We start from the raw sequence: 22,467 nt of genomic DNA, 5'->3' as shown, positions 1-22,467 counted from the left end.
TAGAAGGAGCAATCAGGGAGTCTGATAGCAATCCTTTATGACCCTAAACCTAGGGCTGATTCGATGTAAGTTCTTGAAATGCAAGATTCATGATCTCAGAGTGCACCCATGAAAATTTGAATGCGCTCCCTCATGCCCCTGGGTCTTTCTTTAAGCAAGCCATGCTGCCCCAGTGCCTGGCATCTTCCCCACTCTCTACCGCTCAACCTTGGGTCTCCAGCCAACTGCTCTAAGTCCAGTTTCAGTGCTTCCCATAAGCACAGCTTTCCACGATCCGCCCAGGCAGACTTAGGCAGTTTCTCCTCCAAGAACTCAAGAGTATAGCACGTCACATTGTAGCATAGCTGTTCGCTTCCTCTCTCCTTCCTATGCGAGTTCTCCGAAGACTAGTTAATCTGTCTTTATGTCATTATGGCCCTAGGGCCAGGCCAAGCTCACTCCCTGGCATGAAATCTGTTTGCTGAATGAGTGAAAAAATGAATTTATTTGCAGATAATGAAAATGAACTCAAAAGAGCATAAGTCAAACAAAAATGGTTAGCATTAACATTCAGGTATGACCAGGGCCAAAATTACTTTCAATTGCTTTTTCTATTAAGACATGTACTAGGAAATGTTAGCATATGTGTATCCTAATGGCATAAAAACATTTGACTGTGACTATCTTGTGGAAGCACAGTTCCCATAGGGCAGGTGGTACCCATATTTATCAGTTAATTAACATGTACTCTCCTTACTCCAAAGAGGATTTGTGGTGAGGCTCTGCCTAAGAAACTTGGCAATGGCATGAAACCAAAGGCTGTACCTAAGAGTCAGCACAATTCATGGTAGAACAGAAGTGGGTGGGCTCAAGGTCACATAGGATTAGTAGCAGAGATGGACATGGAGCCCCAACCTTTGGAGGCCTATTCTAGTGTTCTTCCTTTGATCCTTACTTCTTCTTGTCATTGGAATTTAAGGAAGTGTTCGTTTTTATGGGAAGATCAGTAAGGACATGTGGCTGGTGTCCCTACCCTCTTGCCTGTACAGGTTGACCTATTTAGTTGGGTTATTAGGTAATCAACCATTTCCCTCTTTACTTGGCCTTGCTTTTGGAGCAGACTCATCTGTGACAAATTAAAAATACCATTTGTGTGGCCCTAGCTTGGGAATTAGGGGTTGAAAGGCTTACCACTGAGTAATTCAAGGTTCAGATATATGGCCCCTTCATGGAGTATTTCTAAAACACTGGGTCAGTATGTAGCTTAAAAAACTACCCCACGACCTTGTAATTTCAGAAATGCCCTCTAGGTTGAGACACATAGATGTGGACCAGATTTTACAGGAAATAATTATGTAAATTAATACTCTTGGCTAACCTTTTGATAGCATTTACAAACTGAAACCTGCAGTGTAATATTGATTAGACAATCTTCCAATTGTTTCTGTATTGTAGGGCCATCATCCCTTGTAAGATGCAGTTCTCAGGCTCTCAGGCCAGATGGCTTTCTGCAGGTCAGCCCCTGGAAGCCGTAGCCATGGGTTGGCAGGTGGAAGGGGGACGGGAGAAGCCAAGATGTTTCCCTCTCTGTTTTGGGTGGCGTCTTCAACAGTGACTGTCGTCTTCATGCCTCCGAGCATGCCCCTCCTTCTGTGGTCCCAACTTCTGCCAGTCAGCCCTCACCATGGTGTTCTGGCCCCAGAAAACTGTGAGGTTCTGCCTCATCACTTGTGGCTTTTGAGGCTTTTCAGGTCTGTTAATACCTCCTCTTGTGCCTCTAACTCTAAACGTGATAGTGGCTTCCTGCTGATGCTACTCCCTACATTTTGTCACCACCCCTTCTTTAGCTTCTCAGCTTACCTATTGCTTCTATAACCAATTCCATCTATTTAATTCCCTCTCTTTAATATATCCAGAATGGTTTCTGTTTTCTCCACCAAACCCTGGCACCTCTCTTGAAGTGATAAAATGTCTTTGTTACCCTTACTAGTCAAAATAGTTTAGATGATCCCAACCCCGGAAAGCATGTTGAAAATACTGATTGCCCAGATCCACTGCTCAGAGGTATTAGTTGTTGTGGTGTGTGGTGCAAGAATCTGAATTTTCACAAAGCTCCCGGGTTGTTTTGATGCCCAGCACTGGTCTAGAGGAAGAAGAAGCCACGCTGAGGAGCAAGTGCTGGGAGGTCAGTAAGTTCATTCACCAGCTAAGGCTTCACATCTGCAAATCATCCACCCAGCAAAAGAGCCTGGCCCAGCAGAATTAAAAATGACGACATCCTGCAGACTTTATAGAACAGTCGATCAAAAGTGGCAAAAGAGCAAGTGCTAAATTGGAGAATGCCAAGGGATTATTTGCAGGATTGAATGAGATCATGTATGTCATAGCATCTCACACATAGTATGTTCTCAGTGAACTACAGTCTTTCCTTCCCTCAAATTGAATAAAAGCATAGAAATGTAGAAAGCTATGAAATAGTGTCAAGTAATTGTTGCTTAAAGTAACAGAATCCAGATTCTAAATACCAGAAAGGATATATAAACTATCAAATAGTGGAAAAAAATTCATTGTCTGGCACACATTATTGTTAGCTGAGTTAGTGTCTCAACAATATAACCGTATGATACCATTAATTGGCTCTGTTTAATCTCAGAAATAATTTAAGGAAATAAATTCTAACTGGGAGTCTTGTGTCAGATTACATCTTTACACATTTCCTAAGGAGACCTCGGCCTGAAGTTTCTGCCCTTACTTGGCCACTGGGATTTCTGCATTCCAGGCCCTTGCCAGAGACTATAACTTAGAGGGCTCCACTGTCCAGTTCTTATCAAAAGCTTGGTTATGAGAAATAATATTCACGGAGGACTGCCTAAGGACATGCAGTCCATTCCCTTCTTGTTCTAGATAGCCTAAATGTTATTCATGCTTTAAGTCAGGTCATCAGAGAGCTACGTATTTGAATCTACGTGTTTTAGCTTCTTGTCAGTTTCCCTTTATGGGATAGGATTAATGAAAAAAAAGACATCACTACCCTTATGGAATTTTTTTTCTGTATGTTAAGGGAGAGAACTCTTATAGGGTCCAGACAGAGAAAACTATCTCCTCCTGTGGAAAGGAAGAGAGAAGAGATATGGGATCAGATTTTCTGGAAGCAGATGTGGGGATGAAGTTTGGGTGCAAGATGTTTATTAGGTGATACGCGTGAAAGGAGGAAGGAAGCATGCATGGTTGGACAGAGGGAGATTTGAAGATAAATATGAACAAAATATGTGGACTAAAAACTTTATTAGGAGAAAAAAGAACAGAATTATGAACTTGATTAATCCAAAACAGAAGGAATAGGTTTAAAAAAGAGGCAAAAACAAAAGTAATTATAGTAAACAAATATGATGGAAGCAAACCAAATATAACCTTTTGACAATAGATGTGAATTTGTTGAAATTTCCTTTCAAGTGACAAAGACTCAGACTGGCAAAAAAAAAAAAAAAATCTAGATTTAATCTATTTGTAAGAAACACAGCTAAAAGAAAATAACAACCAAAAAAGTTGAAGGTAAAGAAATGGATGGAGATATCCCAAGCAGATACAAACAAAAGGGAAGGAGAAGTAGGGGATATATAAGCATCAAATAAGATGGAACCCAAGAACAAAATTGCTAAATAAGAAAAGAAAGATACATTTAATAATAAAGTGTACAATTCACAAAGACACTATAATATGCATACCCTTTATACATTGACCAACATAATGATGGACTATACTAGGGAAAAATATAAAAATTTAAGAGGACATAATGAAACTATCGTTGATTTTGATATATTTCTTTCATAATTTTACAGAGTGGACAATGATATACAGTAGTGGTGACACAAGGTATTTTTACCCTGTAAACAGGGAGAATGTGCATTTTTCTCTTGTGTCCATGAAACATTTACAAAAAATCATGTACTTAACCATAGAAAAAAACCTTAATAAATTCTGGGTGGGGGGAGATATTTTACTCATCCCACTTTCTGTTACCCCACTGAGGTAAAACCAGAAATTGGCAATGAAATAATAATTAAAATATAAAGGCTAAAATTAAGAAACCCTCTTATAAATGACTCCCAGATCAAATTGAAAATCAAAACCAAAATGACAAATTATCTGGAAATTAATTAATTAGAATGTTCACATAAAAACTTATGGGGAAATTTTTTAAAGTATTCAGGAGTACTTCATAATCTAAATACTTTTATTACTGTTTTTAAAAAGAATAAAAAATAAGTACTGCATTTAAGAAATGAAAAAAAAACAAGCAGAAAGGAGGTATCATTAACAGTAAAAACTAAAATTAATAGAAATGGGCACAAAACAAATGATAGTATAAATTAAAATGAATAGCAGTTTCCTTAAAATGACCACTAAAATGTACAAAAACCGTTGGGAAAATATGGTTCCTGAATATACATGAACACATGCATAGATACGTACACATATATATACACGCACACACTCATACCTAGAAACACACACACACACACCACATTTAGGAAGATTTACCAGATCCCAAAAGGATTAAAAGAATTCTGTCAAAGAATATTATTTGCAACTTCATGGTAATAAATTTAAAACTCTAAAGGAAATTGATGATTTTCTAATAAAATATAAATTATCAAATTTTGATCCAAAAGAAGTTATGAATTCCAAGAGAAGAATAATCATAGAAAAAATCTGAGTGCATATAAAGAGAGAAAGCTTTCCAAACTCATGAAAAAAGCGATTCCTTAATGCCAAAATCTAATAACAAAGATGGAACAACAACAAACGTCCATTTTCCCTCATGAAAATATTCTTTTAATATGTTAGCACATCAAATCCAAGTTAGGGCTTGCTATAGAAATATAAGGATAATTTAGCATCATGGAATCTCTCAGTGTTGTTTATTGGCACAGCAGAACAACAGAGGACAATAGTATGATTATATCAACTGATGCTGAAAATACATTTGATGTAATTTAGTAGGCATTCCTAATAAAAACTAAAATTAAATTAGGAATATGTTACTAGAATGAAAATAAAAATAAAACAAAAAACTTAGGACTGAACAACATAGACAGCGAACCCCTAATGTAAATGATGAACAGTAATAATACAATTATAAAAATGTGCTTTTATGAATGGTAACAAATATACCTCACTAATGTAAGGTGTTAATAAGAGGGTGGTATATGGTGACTCTGTATTTTATGTATGATTTTTTCTGTAAAACTACAACTGCTCGAATAAAAAAATAAATTGATTAGGAAAAGGGGAAAGAACCTACCTTATTGCTAAGTCAACAAAAGCATCATGGTAGATGGTGACTACTGAAGGAGTGTTTTAAATGGCACTACTGCTATTACGTAACTATGATTACTCAACATTGTTTTAGAAGTTCAGTGATTGCAATAAGAAAAGAAATTGAAATGAGCTGTATACATATTGCAGGTGATATGCTTCAAACTCAACTTAAAATCATTTGGAATTCCATAAGAGGATTAGGTAAAGAAATTGGGTAAAAGATAATATAGGCAAAACCCAATCATTTTTCTTTATATAAGTAAATAACTGGTTAGAAATGCAAATGAGAAAAAAACCTTATTTTTAAAAATGGCAAACTAAAATAATCTAGGAATGAATTTAATAAGACACAAGACAAATATAAAATATATATATATAATTGTAATAAAAGACTTAAAATAACACTTGAAGAAATAGAGAACTATGCTTTGTTTTTAATAAGGGAACTCCAATTATGAAGATATCAAGGCTTCCTAAATTACAGTATTTAAATTTAATATAACCCCAGTCGGAATACACATTTGGGGAGGGGATATTGTCAGATCAATCAATATGATTTTAAAGTTCATATAAAAATATAACTGCAAGAAGATTGCCAAACTTGCAAGAAAAATAGTGGGTATGCACAGCTCGTACCAGCAAATGTCAAAGCGTATCGTTATGTTACTGCATTTAAAACAATAAAATATTAGCACTGAAATTGACAAAAATCTTTGGAACAGAATAGAAAGTTCAGAAATAGAGCAAGTAATATGGGAAAACTTAATGTATGCTTAATGTATCCTTTCCAGTGAGGAGAGGATGGATTATAAAGTAAACAATGTGGGGACAATTAGCTGTCCATCTGGGAGAAGATGAGGTTAGATTCTATTTGGATTAGAGAGCTACGATGGTAGCACAACAGTGTGAACTTAATTAACAGCACTGAATTATATATTTGAATGTGGTTAATTGGGGAAATTTTAAGTTATATATTTGTTAGTAGAATAAAAATTAAAACAAACAACAACAAAAAAACAAAACAAAAAAAAACAGCCATAGGACTACACAACACAATCAGGGAACCCTAATATAAACTATGGACTATAGTTAATTAGAACAACTATAAAAATGTTCTTTCATCACTTCTAACAAATTTACCCCACTAAGCAAGGTGTTAATAATAGGCTGGTATATGGTAACTCTGTATTTTATGCATGATTTTTCTATAAACCTACAACTTCTCTAATAAAAAAAAAAAACTAAACCACAAAATTAGAAGAAAATGTAAAAGAAAACAAGTATAACATTACATTGGGAGAAACTCTCTCAAGCCACAGTAAATCAGTAATCCTTAGAGGAAAAAAATGGCAGATTTGGCCATGTAAAACATTTTTAATTGTCTATATGACAAGACACCACAAAGAAATTCAAATAATAGCTAATCTATATTACAGAGTTAGTGTTGTAAAATACAAAGTGATATCACAAATTGATTGCAAAAGGAGAAAGATGAACAACACAGTATTTAAAAAAAAAAGCCAAGGGCATGAATGGGAAATGTGAACCATCAATAAACCTGTGAAAAGGGCCAGCCCCATCAGTGAGGGGCCATTATCTGCCCATCAGGATGATGAACAGTTTTAAAGATTGGGCGTATCCAGTGTTGATTATTAGTATGTCAGTAAGGAGGGATTCTTCATGTCCTGTTGCCCTATGTGATTCCACTTTTTTTGGGGGAAAAGAATGTGGTGATAGTCATTGAAAGAATTAATATGCTTAACAATTCCACTTCTGGGATTCTTTCCCATAGAAACAAAAGCACTAGAACATTAAAGACGCTTGAATAAGGCTGTTTATTGCTGCTCTAGTTACTGTAGCCAAACCTGGAAACAATCTGAATATTCATCAGCAAAAGAGTGGTTGACTAAATGATGATGTATCCATCATGTGGGACATTATGAGTTATTTTTAAATGAGGTATATAAGTAGATTTGAAAAGATACCCAGAATATACCAGTTAAGAGCAAGTGACAAAAATAAGCGTGTGTGAGCAAGCATAGGGAAGATTTTGAAAGGATGTACAGCAGACTTTTAATGTTGGTTGTCTAAGGGAAGAGATAAGGGTGTGGGACCATACTCATTTTTACTTTATACTTCTCTTTATTTTAAAAATCAATTATAATGAGCCTGCATCCTTCCTGATAAAAAGTAATTATAGAAAAAGGAATTTTTAATCTTTGAAGTTACATCATTTAAATCTTTATGAAAATCACAATTGATTTGTCATAGGGATAATATTGAAAAATTGTCCATATGTTACATGGAATCTCCTTTATGAAGACCCATGAGGGAAGGTTCCTCTCCATCCTCAGTCCCCAGATACTTTTGAGCAAATTGTTTGCTTTTATCTTATGGACACTGAGCATCTAGTAACTGATCATGTCTTCCTTTGCTGTGGCCACTAGGAAGCTCAAAGTCAATCTAGAGGCTGTATAGTTTATACAACTGCACAGTGTCACATGGCTTCAGTTCTATGCTGAGTCCAGACTGCTGATGTCATCTTGTTTGCCTCCTTTATTTCTCTGTCACATACATTCCTTCCTTTGTTTTAGTTTTAAGTGATTACATTCTGTATATCTCTATGGCCACCTCTGATCCTTTTGGGGGGATGAAGATAGGGATATGAATAAATAATGGTCAATGATTTCTATTTTGACAGGAACCTGGGAAGGAAAAGAGTCTCAGCAATGAATAGGCCACTGATCGCTACCAACTACAGATGACTTGCCATTTCATTTACAAAGGTAAGGAAATGAATTCTATATCTGTAATTCATTCTGATCGATTCATTATAGAGCCGTTATCTCTCTTGTTGTATATTTACAAATATTCCAAAACATGAATCTAGTTCATGACATTTAACCTTGACATTATAAAATTTAAAACAAGAGGCAAGTGGAAATATGGGAAATTTTGTGAATGCTGGCATGTCTAAAGGGGCAGAATCCGGAGATGTAGTCTTTTTGCTAGTAATTACTGTGTGTGGTTAAAATTTTTAACGGCATCAGTATTTCCCTTATTTTTAAATGTAGCAGTGTTCACTGCGGAATAGGTGGAAAATATAGCAAAATAACGAAATGAAAACTTGAAGTAATCATAATGCCATCATCTGGAGATAATTACTAGTACTGTGAATTTCTGTCTTCCTTCTTCTAATGTGTACATAACAATATGTGTGATTATAAAGTTATTAAAAACAATGCTTTTAATCCATACCTACCTTGGGTTCCATAGTAAAAAATGATGCACTTTAACAGGTGAGGAAACATAGTGAGTCTAGGAACATAGTGATCATCACAGTGCCCATTTTAACAGTGATTTGCAGCTTACCTGTATATCCCCAAGCATCTTACTTGCCCCTCCTACAGAGATGTATCAGATTAATAGGCCTGAGTAATCTTTGTTAAACATCACTCTAGAGAAAATACTTTAAATCTGGGTGATGTTTCGTGACCACCCTTTATCACTTTATCTATTTTGTGCTGCCTAAGGGAGTTTTTTAAATACAGAAGTTTACCTCCTTGTCTCCCCTTCTTCCCTATTGTTGAATCAGAGGTGATTTACACAGTAATAAAAAAATACTTTATGACCCCTTCATCATCGGTCCTTCACTCGTGCCAATTAGTCAGCTTTTTATTAAGGTTGTGTTGGCACATGTCAGAGTCGTTCTTGAAATTTTTCAGTTTTGAGAGCTGGAAAGTGTTAGAAGTGAAATTACATTCTTTAGGGAGTTATTGGTTCTTTTGGTTGTATTAAAGTTTAAGATTAAAGAAAATCCTCCTCTTAATTATTTTAATTAATGTACTAAAGTGAAGACACAAATAAACTCTAATAAAAGAAATGGGATAAATCTTTGTACAGGCAATTCACTAATAAAATACAAATAACCAAGTAAACTTGGAAAAAATGCATCATTCTTACTACAAATAAATGCAAAATAAAATATTTTTCCCCAAAGTCAAATTGGAAAGGTGGTTTATTTGCTTGATTTTAAATGAAAATACTTGATGCTGGTAGAGATATAAAGTGGGTATGATATTTTATTCAGAAGTCATTATTCTAGTAATCTGTGATGACTTTAATTAGACATACTATTAGATATATAAGAACACAGGATACAGCATTTTTTTTTATTTCAGTTATATTGAGCTATAGTCACATACCATGCAGTCATACATGGTGTACAGTCAACTGTTCACAGTACCATCATATAGTTGTGCATATATCATCCCAATCAATTTTTGAACATTTTCCTTACTCCAAAAAGAATAAAAATAAAAGAAAAAAAGAACACCCAAAGCATTCCATCCCCCATCCCACCCTATTTTTCATTTAGTTTTTGTCCCCATTTTTCTATTCATCCATACACCAGATAAAGGGAGTGTGAGCCACAAGGTTTTCACAACCACACAGTCACACCATGCAAGCTACATAGTTATGCAGTTGTCTTCAAGAAACAAGGCTACTGGGTTGCAGTTCAACAGTTTCAGGTATTTCCTTCTAGCTATTCCAATACACTAAGCACTACAAAGGGATATCTATATAGTGCATAAGAATACCCTCCAGAGTGACCTCTCAACTCCATTTGAAATCTCTCAGCCATCGAAACTTCATTTTGTTTCATTTCACTTCCCCCTTTTGGTCAGAAAGATGTTCTCAATCCCATGATGCCGGGTCCAGGCTCATCCCTAGGAGTCGTGTCCCACATTGCCAGGGAGATTTACAACCTCTGGGAGTCATGTCCCACATAGCGGGGGAGGGCAGTGAGTTCACCTGCCAAGTGGGCTTGAAGAGAGAGAGGCCACATCTGAGCAACAAAGAGATTCTGGGGGGAAGGTCTAGGCACAATTATAAGTAGGCTTAGCCTCTCCTTTGCAGTTACAGGCTTCATAAGGACAGGGTACAGCATTTCTTATTCATGGGGAAAATTATAAGGAGTTGATACGCCATTTATTCCATACCAGCTATCTAAAATTGCTATGCCACTGGCACCTTCGAAGGAATCCTATAAACAATGTAACTGGTGGTGTCAAACTCCTAAATTATGTCTTTATCACTGCCCTTTAATGGATCTGCTCTCTACCCAAGCACTAAACACCCATGCAAATGGAATTATATGCTGTCTGTATTTATCCAATGGTGTCTTACTGTATTTCTTATCAATTAATCATTCAACATTCTGCAAATATTTATAAAGAGCCTATTATATGCTAGGTACTGTTTAAATGTTTGAGGTACATCAGTGAGCAAAATCCCTGCCTTTGTAGAGTTTAAATTCTTCCAGGAGAAGATACACACATACACACACAAACCAACCCCCAGTATAATAAAATAAGCAAACTCTATAGTCTGTTGGACACTGACTGATAAATGCTATAAGAAAGAGAAAGAGATGGAAAGAGAGAAAGAAAGAGTAAAGGAAGGTAAGAGGAGGTATGGGGAGAGGGATAGCACTGGGTAGGTTGCAGTCAAGCTAAGCTTTAAGGACAAAGTGATCTTTGAGCAAAAACCTGAAGGAGATAAGGGCATCGGTCAGGTCAGTATCTGGGGAGGACCGTTCTGGCAGAGGGAATAGCTATGGCAAAGGCCCTCAGGCAGCAACTTGCTGGTGTGTTTGTGAAAAAGCAAAGAGTGTCTGAAGCAGAGAGCACATGAGTGATAGTAATAGGAGGTGGGGTCAGAAGAGAAATGGGGAGAAGTTGGGCAAATCATATAGGGCCTTATAGATCATTATAAGGACTTTGGCTTTTACTCTGGGCAGAATGGGAAACCATTGCAGGACTGTAAGGGAAGAGTGATGTGATCTAAATCAGGTTTAAAAACAGACCACTTTGGCTCCTATGCTGGGAGTAGATTGTAGGAGGGCACGGCAGGCCTAGTTAGGAGGCCCTTGCAGTAATCCATGCAGAAGATGCTGGCTCAGTCAGGACCACGCTGAGGGAATGAAGAGAGGTGACAGGAGTCTGGATGTTTCTCAAAGGCTCTGCTCACACATTGGATGTGCCATAAGAGAAGGAGGGCTCTGAGATCTGGGGCCTGAGCAACTAGAAGGACTGAGATACCATCTACGCAGATGGAGCAGGTACAAGTAGAGGAAGTTTAGGAGGAAGGATTGAGAATTCTATTTTATATTTGCTAATTTGAGGTAACTTTTAGACAACCACGTGGAGATATTAAGAAAGCAGTTGGATATACAAGTCTGGAGTTCATAAGAGAGATTCGGATGGTGTTCCGAGACACTAGCTATACTAGGGTAGAGCTACTCCAAGAGAGTGAGAATGGGCAGAAGATTTGGTCCTGGACACTCCAACATTAGGAGGTAGAAGGCAGAGAAAGAGGGACCATTTCCAGAGACTGAGAAGTGACCAAAGAGGCAAGGAAAAAAAAAAAAAAAAAAAAGAAAAAGAAAAAACAAGAGCATATGGTACCCTAGAAGCCAAATGAAGAAAATTAATCAAGGAAGAGAGAGTGATGATCTGTGTCAATATTCTCTTAAGTCAAATAAAATTGGTTAAGTCAGATAGAATTTGACCACTGGATTTGGCAACATGGAGGTCATTGGTGACCTCGGTAAGAACATTTTCAGGGCAGTGGTGGAAGCAAAACCCCAACTGGAGTGGGTTTAAGAGACAATGAGAGAGAAAGCCATGGAAGCAAGAAGCTGAAAAGCAATGAAATCCAGAAGAGAAGAGAGCCCGATAGACGCTGCCATGTGCCTTGTCATGGGGCAGAGGAGCCAAGGATCGCCAGCAGCCAGTCTTCAGGAAGAAAGCATTGTCTTGATGATGAGTAGATTTGGACATTTTCATGGCTTCAAAACTACTGCAGTAGTGGGACATGAACCCCTAGCCCCTGCCAGGATGGCTTAGAGGTTGCTCAGGACAAGATCATGACAGTCCTTGAATGCCCAGCTGTGGAGTCTGCATAATTTGTGAGGCAATGGGGTCCACTACCATTTGGAATCAGAGGAGTGCCAAGACCAGAGCTGTGAGGTAACAGACACCAATGATGGCCGTGGGAATGGAAAAGAGCACGCAGGGGAGACCGGCCTGACTGCAGTAGGAACAGTGTCAGGCGGTGAGGGCCCTGGTGGTACCAAAGGTGCCAAAAAGACTTCAAGCCTAGGGGTGGTGCCATTTACAAAAGCAGAGAGTCAGGAAGTTCCTTGGAGAGAATTGTCAGTACCACGCTGGATATAATGAGTTTAATGTGTCAGAAGAACAGAGAGGCTGAGAGGTCCACATTTCCACCAGAGCATCTACTAAGAGGCTGTCACCAGAGGGCCTATCCCAGGAGCAGGTGCTTTTCTCTGTGATGTCCTTCAAATCCCAATACTGTGAGGAAATGAACATATCAAGATGGTTCACAGTGATTGTCCACAGGGCTCCACGCTACTGCCACCTGTCCCCAGGGGCCTGCCGTGCTCCAGGCCGAGCCAATCCTAGTGGCTCCTCCCACAGGCCCCGTGATGGGCCCAAGCTGGGCAGGGGCCCTTGGCTGAGGAATCACAGTAATTCCCTGGAAATGTTTTAAGTGGAAGTTCAAAGAGTAATGGTCTCTAATCTGAAAAGACATGAGTTTGGGATGTGTTCCCTGCCATTGGATCCAGCCCATCTTCAGAAGAAGAAAGTGAAAGCAATTTGTGGGCGGACTCAAAGCTTGGAAGCCTGACAAAAATCTGACCATGGTGATCCAGTGCCTGAATCCAGCCATTCCTGAGGACAGACCTTTCCTTGGCTGAGTTACATGAGGTAATAGATTACCTTTTTTGGATTAAAAAAAGAGAGAGAATGAGAAAGGAGTCAGAGATTGAGAGTAGAGACATCTTTTTCGAGAAGTACTGCTGCAAGGGGGAGTAAAGTAGTTGGGGGGCAGTGGAATTGAGAGGCTTTTATTTCTTAAGATGGGAGAAATGGCAGATTGTTTGCTGATGGGAATACTAAAGAGTGAAAAGATGATGAGAGAGGGGAGAACTGCAGAAGTGATTTCCTTGAATAGGTGCACAATGGCAACCAGGTGGACATGATAATAGCTCCATTGACATTAGTCAGCCTCTTTCCCCAGCACCCTGGAGCTTGCTCAGTGGCCATGGCAGCAGGGATGGAGGCTATGCTTTGGCTTAATAACAATAGTCATCCCCTCCCCAAGGCTGACCTGGTTGTGGCCAGTGCTGAGAGCCTACCCTACTTACAACAGAGGCCAGTGCTGAGACTCTGATGGGACTCCATTCTCACCTGGATGAAGATTGATTTGATAGGACCCCTCCCATCATGGAGGGGGCTATACTTTAACCTTGCAAGGATAGACAACATATTCCAGGCGTGAATTTGCCTTCCCTGCCACAGTACTTCTGTCAGGGAAGTTCTTGGACTTACAATTCCCTATCCATCACCCCAGCCTTCCTCATCACACCACCTCCCACCAGGGTCCCCATTGTTCAGCCAAAGAAATGTACAGATGAGCTCACACCCTCGGAATTCACTGTCCCTTCACCCAAAAGCAGCTGACTTGATAGAATGGTGGATTGGCCTGCTGACGTCTCAGTTACAGCGTAGCTGGGAAACTACCCTTTACAAGGTGAGGGTGCTCAGCTGTAGGCTGCAGCCAATGCTTTAAACCATCACCAGAATCACAAATAACCAATATATAGGGGTGACAGTGGTAGGTGGTTTCTCTGTACCTTGCCCACATCTTTAAAAACAGTCGTTTTATTAAAGTCTCTTCAAATTACCCATCTATTTTCCTGCTAGGACCCTGAAAAATATGGTGGGTATTAGTTAAGATTAGTTTTGGCAGTGAACAGCAGAAAACCCAAAATAACAATAGCTTAGACAAGATATAAATTTATTTCTTTTTCATATAAATAAAATTCAGTGTTAGCAGTCCAAGGTTGATGTGGTAGCTCTGTGAATGTCAAAGTCCCAGGATTCTTCTATCTTACTGCCCCACCATACTTAACATGCAGTTTGTACTTTATGGTTTACTATGGCTGCTGAAGCCCCAGATATTGCATCCGCATTCCAACCATCAGAAAGACAAAAAAGGTCCTTTGTGGTGCTTTTAAAATATGTCCACATACTTTATGTCCACATATGTTCAAAATAAACCACAACAGGCAGGTTTCTCACTGTTGCAAAGGGAGGTTACAAATAATTAAGAAAGGAAGGCTAGAGTGAATACTGTGATATTATTGGATTAGAGTCAGACATGTCAGTTTGAACTCATGTTTAGCTTTATGTGTGTGTATATAAAAACACACATACAAGAAACAATTATAACTCTGTACGCATTCATGGGTTAGTATACATACATTTATTACCTAGCCCTACGTCACTGAGAGGACCTAGAAGCAATAGCACTTAGCTATAAGTGTACCCAGCAGACTGATCTTGATTACTAAATACCATTCTCTAATAAAAGGAACCAGGACTCCTTGGAGGGGATGGCTGATTCTAGGGCTGGGGCAGGGGAAATACAGGATGAGCCTGGAGCGTCTTGTAGTACCAGAAAGTAAGGAAGTGCTAAAACAACAACAACAGCAACAAAACATGGGCCCATGGGAAAGGGCCACAAGGGCCAATCCAGAAGGTTCTTCTACAGCTTTTAAGTTTATAAAAATCTTATTCAGAGATCCAATATCAGGTAAATACTCAGCTATATATTCTTAAAGTTATTGCACAATTTGAGTTTGGAGGAGTGGGGAATGAGAGGGGATTTGGTTTGTTTTTAACCTGAGCATGATATTAGAAAAACTTCCAGGCATTTTAATTTCCCAAATACATTATTCAAAACCACCAAAATATTATTAGAGAGACAAGACAAATCAATTATTCTTCAAATGAATTAAGCAGATACAGTATGGAAAGCAGTAATTTGTGTAACACTTGTCCTCTAAGAGTCCATATTCTAATATGAACAGACTGGATGTACACAAATAGAGTTGAAAAATTATCGAAGAGTTGGTCTGATTGATGGGCAGTAATAGGTACAGTGAGATGGGCTTGCCATGGTCCATTCGTTCATTTTTGGGGTGGTCTTTAGTCACAATAGGCTCATGGAAGTGTTGGGTAAACTCAGTGATTCAGTTCCAGTGCAGAGAAATGGCCAGCAAATTCTTAGGTTTGGCACATACTTTTTTTAAATTTAAAGTGTGCTCCATCAGAAGGAAAGTTGGAAGTTAAAACATGGGAATGTATAAGACAGTGAATCTTGTGGTGGACAATGTCTGTGATTAACTGTACAAATATTAAAAAGTTCTTTCATGAACTTGGAGCAGATGTATGACACTATTGTAAGGAGTTAATAATAGAGGGGTAGATGGGAAAAAAAGTACCTATTGCAAACTATGAACTATAGTTAACAGTAATATTTTGATGCTCTTTCATCAACAGTAACAAATGTACCTCACCAACACTATGGATCAATAATATGGGGAGATAAGGAGTATGGGAAGATTCGAGTTTTCTTTTTTGTTTTTATTTCTTTTCTGGAGTAATGAAAATATTCTAAATGTGATCAAGAGGCTGTATGCACAGCCATGTGATGTTACTGTGAACCAGTGGTTATATATGTTGGATCATTTCTATGCTGTGTGAATATATCTCAATAAAATTGCATTTTAAAAAAAGTATGCTCCAAAGTCAGACATTTTACTCCTCCTTGGTTTATTGAATATTCTCCATGCAATTTAAAATAAGACACATAAATATCAATGGTGTGTGATTATCAAAAGTACTCAGAAGTACTACAAAAAGTAACTGACTTACCCATTAAGCATGGACTCCCCTTTTCCCTTCCTGCCCCCAGCTACTGTTAACCTGTAATCTACTTTCTGGCTCTATGAATTTCTTATTGAAGATATTGCATATAAATTAAATTATATAATATTTGTCCTTTGGTATTTGGTGTATTTTGCTCAATATGATGTCTTCAAGGTTCATCCATGTTGTAGCATGTATCACAATGTTAAGTTACTTTTAAAATTCATGTTATAAATCGAAAAGACAAAATTCAAAACTTGATCTTTATGTTGCCTTTTCTTTTACGCAATCTTTTATTCCTGTGGATATTAAGAAGCATAGTTATATTTATTCCAAGCACAAGATCTGACATTTCACTCTGTGCAGAACTAAGCATCTTGTTAGTGATATAATGTGAATGCCTAATACCCTGAGTCCCAACTTGCAGCAAGTTCTGAAGGATGTTTAATCCTTTCCTACCCTATAATCTTCCACTCTAGCATTGAGCTATAGTAAGAATTTCTTAAATTCATTTTTTAAAATGCTACTTCTGTCAGTAGCTTTTGCTCTTCTATCTTGAATCTTGCAGTCTTGCCTCAGTATTTCATCTTAACACTCCATGATCCTTTCATAAACTTTCTGAAAATTGAAATGGTAGATATGCAATTAAAAATTTATTCATATAATGATTCCAAACAAGCAAAACAACAACTCACAGTTACTTTTGAGGGATAAACTCATTATTTTAACAGCTGGTAAATAAAGAGAGCAAATCAAACACTTATCTTTCCTTTCCAGGGCGAAGTGTATCAGAGTAATCAAACACTTGATGAAATAAATTTTCTCTCTATTGACATTTTCTAGCTAATAAACAAAAAAGGAATGAAAAAAAAAAGTAACTGACTTGGAAAAAACAAATGAATTAAAAGTTAAATGTGAAAATCTTTATCATTAAAAAGCAAGAAGAACATGTTTGAACATACAATGAGAAAAAATATTTTATCTAAAAGCACTGGAAGAGCTCACAAAGTCAGTAGTTTTGAGTGCATAAAAATGTAAAACTTATCTACATCACAATTATAAAACAAATTAAAAGATATACAACATGGAAAAATATTAATGTATTTGGCAATAGATTCATAATCTTAATATATAAAAATTAAGTACACTGCTAATACTAATAACCTTAAAAAGTGAAAATCAGTAACTAAAACATTAAGAACCATATAGATAAGTAAGCAAAAGAATAGAAAATTCAAAAGAGGAAATATAAAGAACTAAAAAAGGATATGAAAACAATGTTAATCTTCATTAGTAATTTTAAAAGATGCAAATTAAAATCAGGAGATGTTTTCTTTCATCTGTCAAATTAACAAAGCTATTTAAAATGATAACATTCATTACTAAATGTGTAGTGAAACAAGCCTCTATCCACTGCTGACAGTAATGTGAATGATGAATGCATTCTTCTTGGAAAGAAAGACAGCAATGTGTAGTAAGAGCTTTAAAATTGTTAATACTCTCATCTGACCTGGTAATTCCAGGAATCTATTCCAAGAAAACATTAAATTCACATAGATATACGCACAAAATAATTATTGCTTTAGTATTTGTTGAAGCAAAAACATCAAATCACCCCAGCTATTCTTCAAAATTGGGATTAACTAGATTATTAACACACAATGGTAAATTTTGTAACTAGAAAACAGTATTCTTATAATGAGGTATTCTTAATTGCGTGGGGAAATATTTTATTATATAAATGTTCAATGAAAAATACGGGGTAAGATAGTAATGTAATACCATATTTCGCATGAAAACACATAGCACAAAAGGTGGAAACACATATGCCAAAATGTGAATAGTGGAGTTGCCTGAGGGTAGTGGAATCAATGGTAATTTTTGATTCTGCTTCATGCTTTTGGTACTTTCCAGATTTTTTAAAACCAACATTTATAGCCAAAAGGTTTTTTGTTTGTCTGTTTGTTTTTTAAAGTAGCTTTAAAAAGTTTGTTTTTTAAAGAAATGTATATACATGATATCGCGTCAGAGGTAAAGATTTATCTTGGGAGATGGGAGAAAACAGGTCTTTTCAGTATTCTGAGAAAGCTCATTCTTTCTTAGAAACAATGGCAGCAACAAAAAGAAAACTGTAATTAACCGAAAGAGTTGTAAATTCAAACAGGTATGTTTTCCTCTTATAGATGTCGTCTGCTGCTGAAAATGGAGATGCAGCACCTGGAAAACAAAATGAAGAAAAAACCTACAAAAAGGTGAGTTAGTGTTCTATTTTCTTTCTCAGAAGGAGAAACCCTATTTTATTGTTTGGCATGTTAATATTTTCATAGGCCTTTTCTTCCTCCCAAACAGTTGTACATAAGTTACTCTCTTACTTTCTTATTGTTGTTATAGCAAATTACCACAAATTTAGTGGCTTAAACAACACAAACTTATCACCTTATGGTTTGGTAGATCAGAAGTCTGACATGTGCCTCACTGGATGTCGACAGGACTATGTTCCTTTTTGGAGGCTCTAGGGGAGACGGTTTCCTTGCCTTTTCCACCTTTTAGAGGCTGCCTGCATTCCTTGTCTCATGGCTCCTTTCCATCTTCCAAGCAAGCAGTTGCCAGTTGAGTCTTTCTCATGCTGTATTACTCCAACACTTTAAAGTACCCTTGTTATTACATTGAGTCCTCCTGGATAGTCTGGGGTAATCTCCTTATTTTTAAGTTAACTGATTAGCATCCTTAACTTCCTCTGCAACCTTAATTCCTCCTTGCCATGTGATGTATTCACAGGTTCCAGGGATTAGGACGTGGACGTATCTGTTAAGCTGTTATTCTGACCACCACAGTAACCATGATATAAAACATTGAGGGAAGGTAGTGATTTGAGATCCCTTCTTATTCCTAAGTGGAAGGCTCCTTGGGAGGGCAGTGTTTTGTATCCAGTATGGGAATCCTTTAATTGAGTCACTCACTGCTTTCCACCTGTTAAACTTTTAAACATTTTCTACCTTTATATTGAAACAAACCACAACAAAAATTAAACACCAATTCTCTTCAACCCCATTCTAAGCATCTCATGTTTCATGCATTCAGCCCATTTTACGAAAATCCTTTTTTCCTTAAATGAATTCAGCAAAGTATCTGGGTTCAAGATCACCACCCCAAAATCAGTAGTGTTTCTATACACAAGCAATGAATAATCAGAAGAAGAAATTAAGAAAAAAAATTCTATTCACAATGGCAGCTAAAGAATTAGATACCTAGGAATAAATCTGACCAAGGATATAAAGGACTTGTACACAGAAAACCACAAAACACTATCAAAGGAAATCAAAGAAGACCTAAATAAATGGAACGATATTCTTTGTTCATGGATTGGAAGACTAAATATTGTTAAGGTGTCAATTACTTCCCAAAGCAATTTATAGATTCACTGCAATCCCAATCAAAATTCTAACAACCTTCTTTGTAAAAATGGAAAAGCCAATAATCGTATTTATATGGAAGGGTAAGTGGCCTTGAATAGCTAAAGCCATCTTGAAAAAGAAGAACAAAGTTGGAGGACTCACACATCCCAAACTTAAAACTTATTAAAAAGCCACAGTAATCAACAGCATGGTACTGGCACAAGGACAGATGTACAGACTGATGGAATAAAATTGAGAGCTCAGAAATCAACTCTCACACATTTTTGACTCACTCATTTTTGACAGGGTAGCAAAGATGACTCAGGTGGAAAAGAATACTCTCTTCAGCGAACAGTGCTGGGAAAACTGGATCTCCATTTGGAAAAAAAAAGGAAGGAGGACCCCTACCTCACACCGTATATAAAATTCAACTCAAAATGGATCAAAGACCTTCAAATAAGAGCTAGAGTTATCAAACTCCTAGAAGAAAATGTAGGGAAGCTTCTTCAGGACTCTGTGTTAGGCAGTGATTTCCTAGACTTTACATCCAACGCACAGGCAACAAAAGAAAAAATAGATAAATGGCACCTCATCAAAATTAAAATCTTTTGTTTCTCAGAGGACTTTATCATGGGAGAAAATGTTTGGCAACCACATATCTGATAAAGGATTAATATCTTGAATATATCAAGAAATCTTTAAACTTAACAAAAAGGCAAACAACTCAATTTAAAAATGGACAAAAGGCTTGAACAGACACATCTCCAAAGAAGATATACAAATTACCAGAAAGCACATGAAAAGATGCTCAATATCGTGAGCCATCAGGAAATGCAAATCAAAGCCACAATGAGATACCACTGCATTCCCATTAGAATGGCTGCTAAAAAAACGGAAAATAAGAAGTGTTGGAGAGGATGTGGAGAACTAGGGACACTCATTCATTGCTGGTGGCGATGTAAAATAATACAGCTGCTGTGGAAGATAGTTTGGTGGTTCCTAAGGAGGCTATGTATAGAATTACCATATGACCTGGCAATCCCACTATTAGGTATATACCCCAAATAATTGAAAGCAGGGACTCAGATATATGCACACTACTGTTCATAGCAGCATTGTTCACAATTGCTAAAAGATGGAAGCAACGCAATGTCCATCAACCAATGAATGGATACATAAAATGCGATATACACACGCAATGGAATGGTATTCAGCTGTAAAGAGGAATAAAGTTCTGATACATGTGAGCACATGGATGAACCTTGAAGGCATCATGTGGAGTGAAGTGAGCCAGCCACAAAAGGACAAATATTGCATGATCTTACCGATTTGGAACAATTAGAATAAGCAAACTCATAGAGTCAGAATCTAGAATATAGCTTACCAGAGGATGGGGTGGGGATAGGGAATGGGAAGTTAAGGCTTAAAATGTACAAGGTTCCTATTTGGAACAATGGAAATGTTTTGGTAATGGATGATGGTGATGGTAGCACAACACTGTGCATGCAATTAGCAGCACTGAAATATAAATCTGAATATGATTAACAGATTTTATATATGGTAACAGAACAAAAATTTTTTTTAAATCGATAGAACTTATTTAATCCTGGAATATGTTCTTTGGGAAAATTCCTACCAACAACCAATGAGTTGGGATACTGTGATTTGCAAGAAGAGCCAAGGATTTACCTTTTTTGTGTGTTTGCTTGTTTTTAAAAATTATGTATTTGTTGGTATATTCATCCAAAAGGTAAACGTTCTGAAAATGGAAGTCTCTAGGATCAGACAAAAATGACCTTCTTGATTTTTTTTTCCTGTTTATTATCTCAAGAGCCAAAATAACCTCCTATTTCTGCTTGGAAAAAAAGAAAAATCCATGGAACTACACTACACAAACATTGAGCCCTAAGTTAAACCATGGACTTTAGTTAGTGGTACAATTGTAAAAATGTGCCATTATCAATTTTAACAAACGTTCCCTACCAATTGCAGGGTGTTGGTGGTGATGGGAGTCCTGTATTTTATGCATAATTGTTCTGTAAACCCTCAACTTCTCTAGTTTAAAAAAAAAAAAATCCTTTTTTCCAAACTTCTCAGTGTATCCAGCCTTACCACTCCTTGACTTAGATAAATTCCTGACTCCTAGCAACCAAGCTAATGTTCAAAAACATTACTGGGTAAAATATGTTCCCAAGCATCACTATGCCTGATTATAAGTTGACTACACATTTTAGCTTTTAAAAGTTCTTGCCCTCCTGTCCTCTTGGGGGTAGGAGGTTTGCGTATTGAAGGTTTAGTACATCTTAACTGTTCCTTTTGCATTTTACCTTTTGATGGATAGCTAGCAAGAAGTTTCACCATAAAGTACATGAACCATCTGATCTGAGAATATATTTAGGTCTCGTGGAACTAACATGATGAATTTTCTGTTCAGTTTTCATCTGGGAGAATGTACCCTTTTTCCTGGTATATCTTTCCTATCTTGCTCATCTCCTTAGCCAAACCTAGAAATATAATCAGGGAGAGTGCCATCCAAAGTGATGGTGTGGTTGGAGGACGAGTAGGGTGAAGATTCAAGGGCTCAAAAGTGTCAGATTGTGTCATAAAATCTGTGCATCTAGCCAAAGGCAGCAATACACCATTCTTCATTTTTGCACACAGCAAGGAAACAAAATCCCATCTCATTTACCCAGGACTCCTAGTTAATTCAGTTAAGCATGAGACCAACATAGAGATGGTCAGATTGCCAATCTATCATTATTTCATATCGATCGATCTCAGGCAGCGTTCTCAATCAGCATCAAGATGCACTGCAATTCTTGATTGAATTCTGACCTATAGAAGCTCTTCAGTGATGTGAAAGTAATAGAAAGAATGTGACATTTTGGAGTTTACTAAATGTGCCCTGCCCAAGATTTGGTAAAGCAGGTGTTCAGTAATATTATAGGTATGATTCTATGATCAGTGTC

At 37.1% G+C, this 22,467-nt stretch overlaps 1 protein-coding gene across 7 annotated transcripts in view; it reads left to right on the top strand.

The window, feature by feature from the left end:
- PIP5K1B (phosphatidylinositol-4-phosphate 5-kinase type 1 beta) overlaps positions 1 to 22,467 on the top strand; it is a 343,315-nt gene that overhangs the window by 120,378 nt on the left and 200,470 nt on the right. For all 7 annotated transcript variants that reach the window (XM_037851227.1, XM_037851226.1, XM_037851232.1 and 4 more), the window contains 2 exons: positions 8,003 to 8,087; positions 18,287 to 18,355. In XM_037851227.1, coding sequence (XP_037707155.1) covers positions 18,287 to 18,355 — 69 coding nt within the window. In that variant the 5' untranslated portion in view covers positions 8,003 to 8,087. The remainder of the gene's footprint in view (positions 1 to 8,002; positions 8,088 to 18,286; positions 18,356 to 22,467) is intronic.

The sequence above is a fragment of the Choloepus didactylus genome, chromosome 10 (genome assembly GCF_015220235.1).
Source record: "Choloepus didactylus isolate mChoDid1 chromosome 10, mChoDid1.pri, whole genome shotgun sequence".
Taxonomy (NCBI): Eukaryota; Metazoa; Chordata; class Mammalia; order Pilosa; family Megalonychidae; genus Choloepus; species Choloepus didactylus.
Note: the sequence above shows the minus strand (reverse complement) of the source record. Positions and strands in the feature narration are given on the sequence as shown.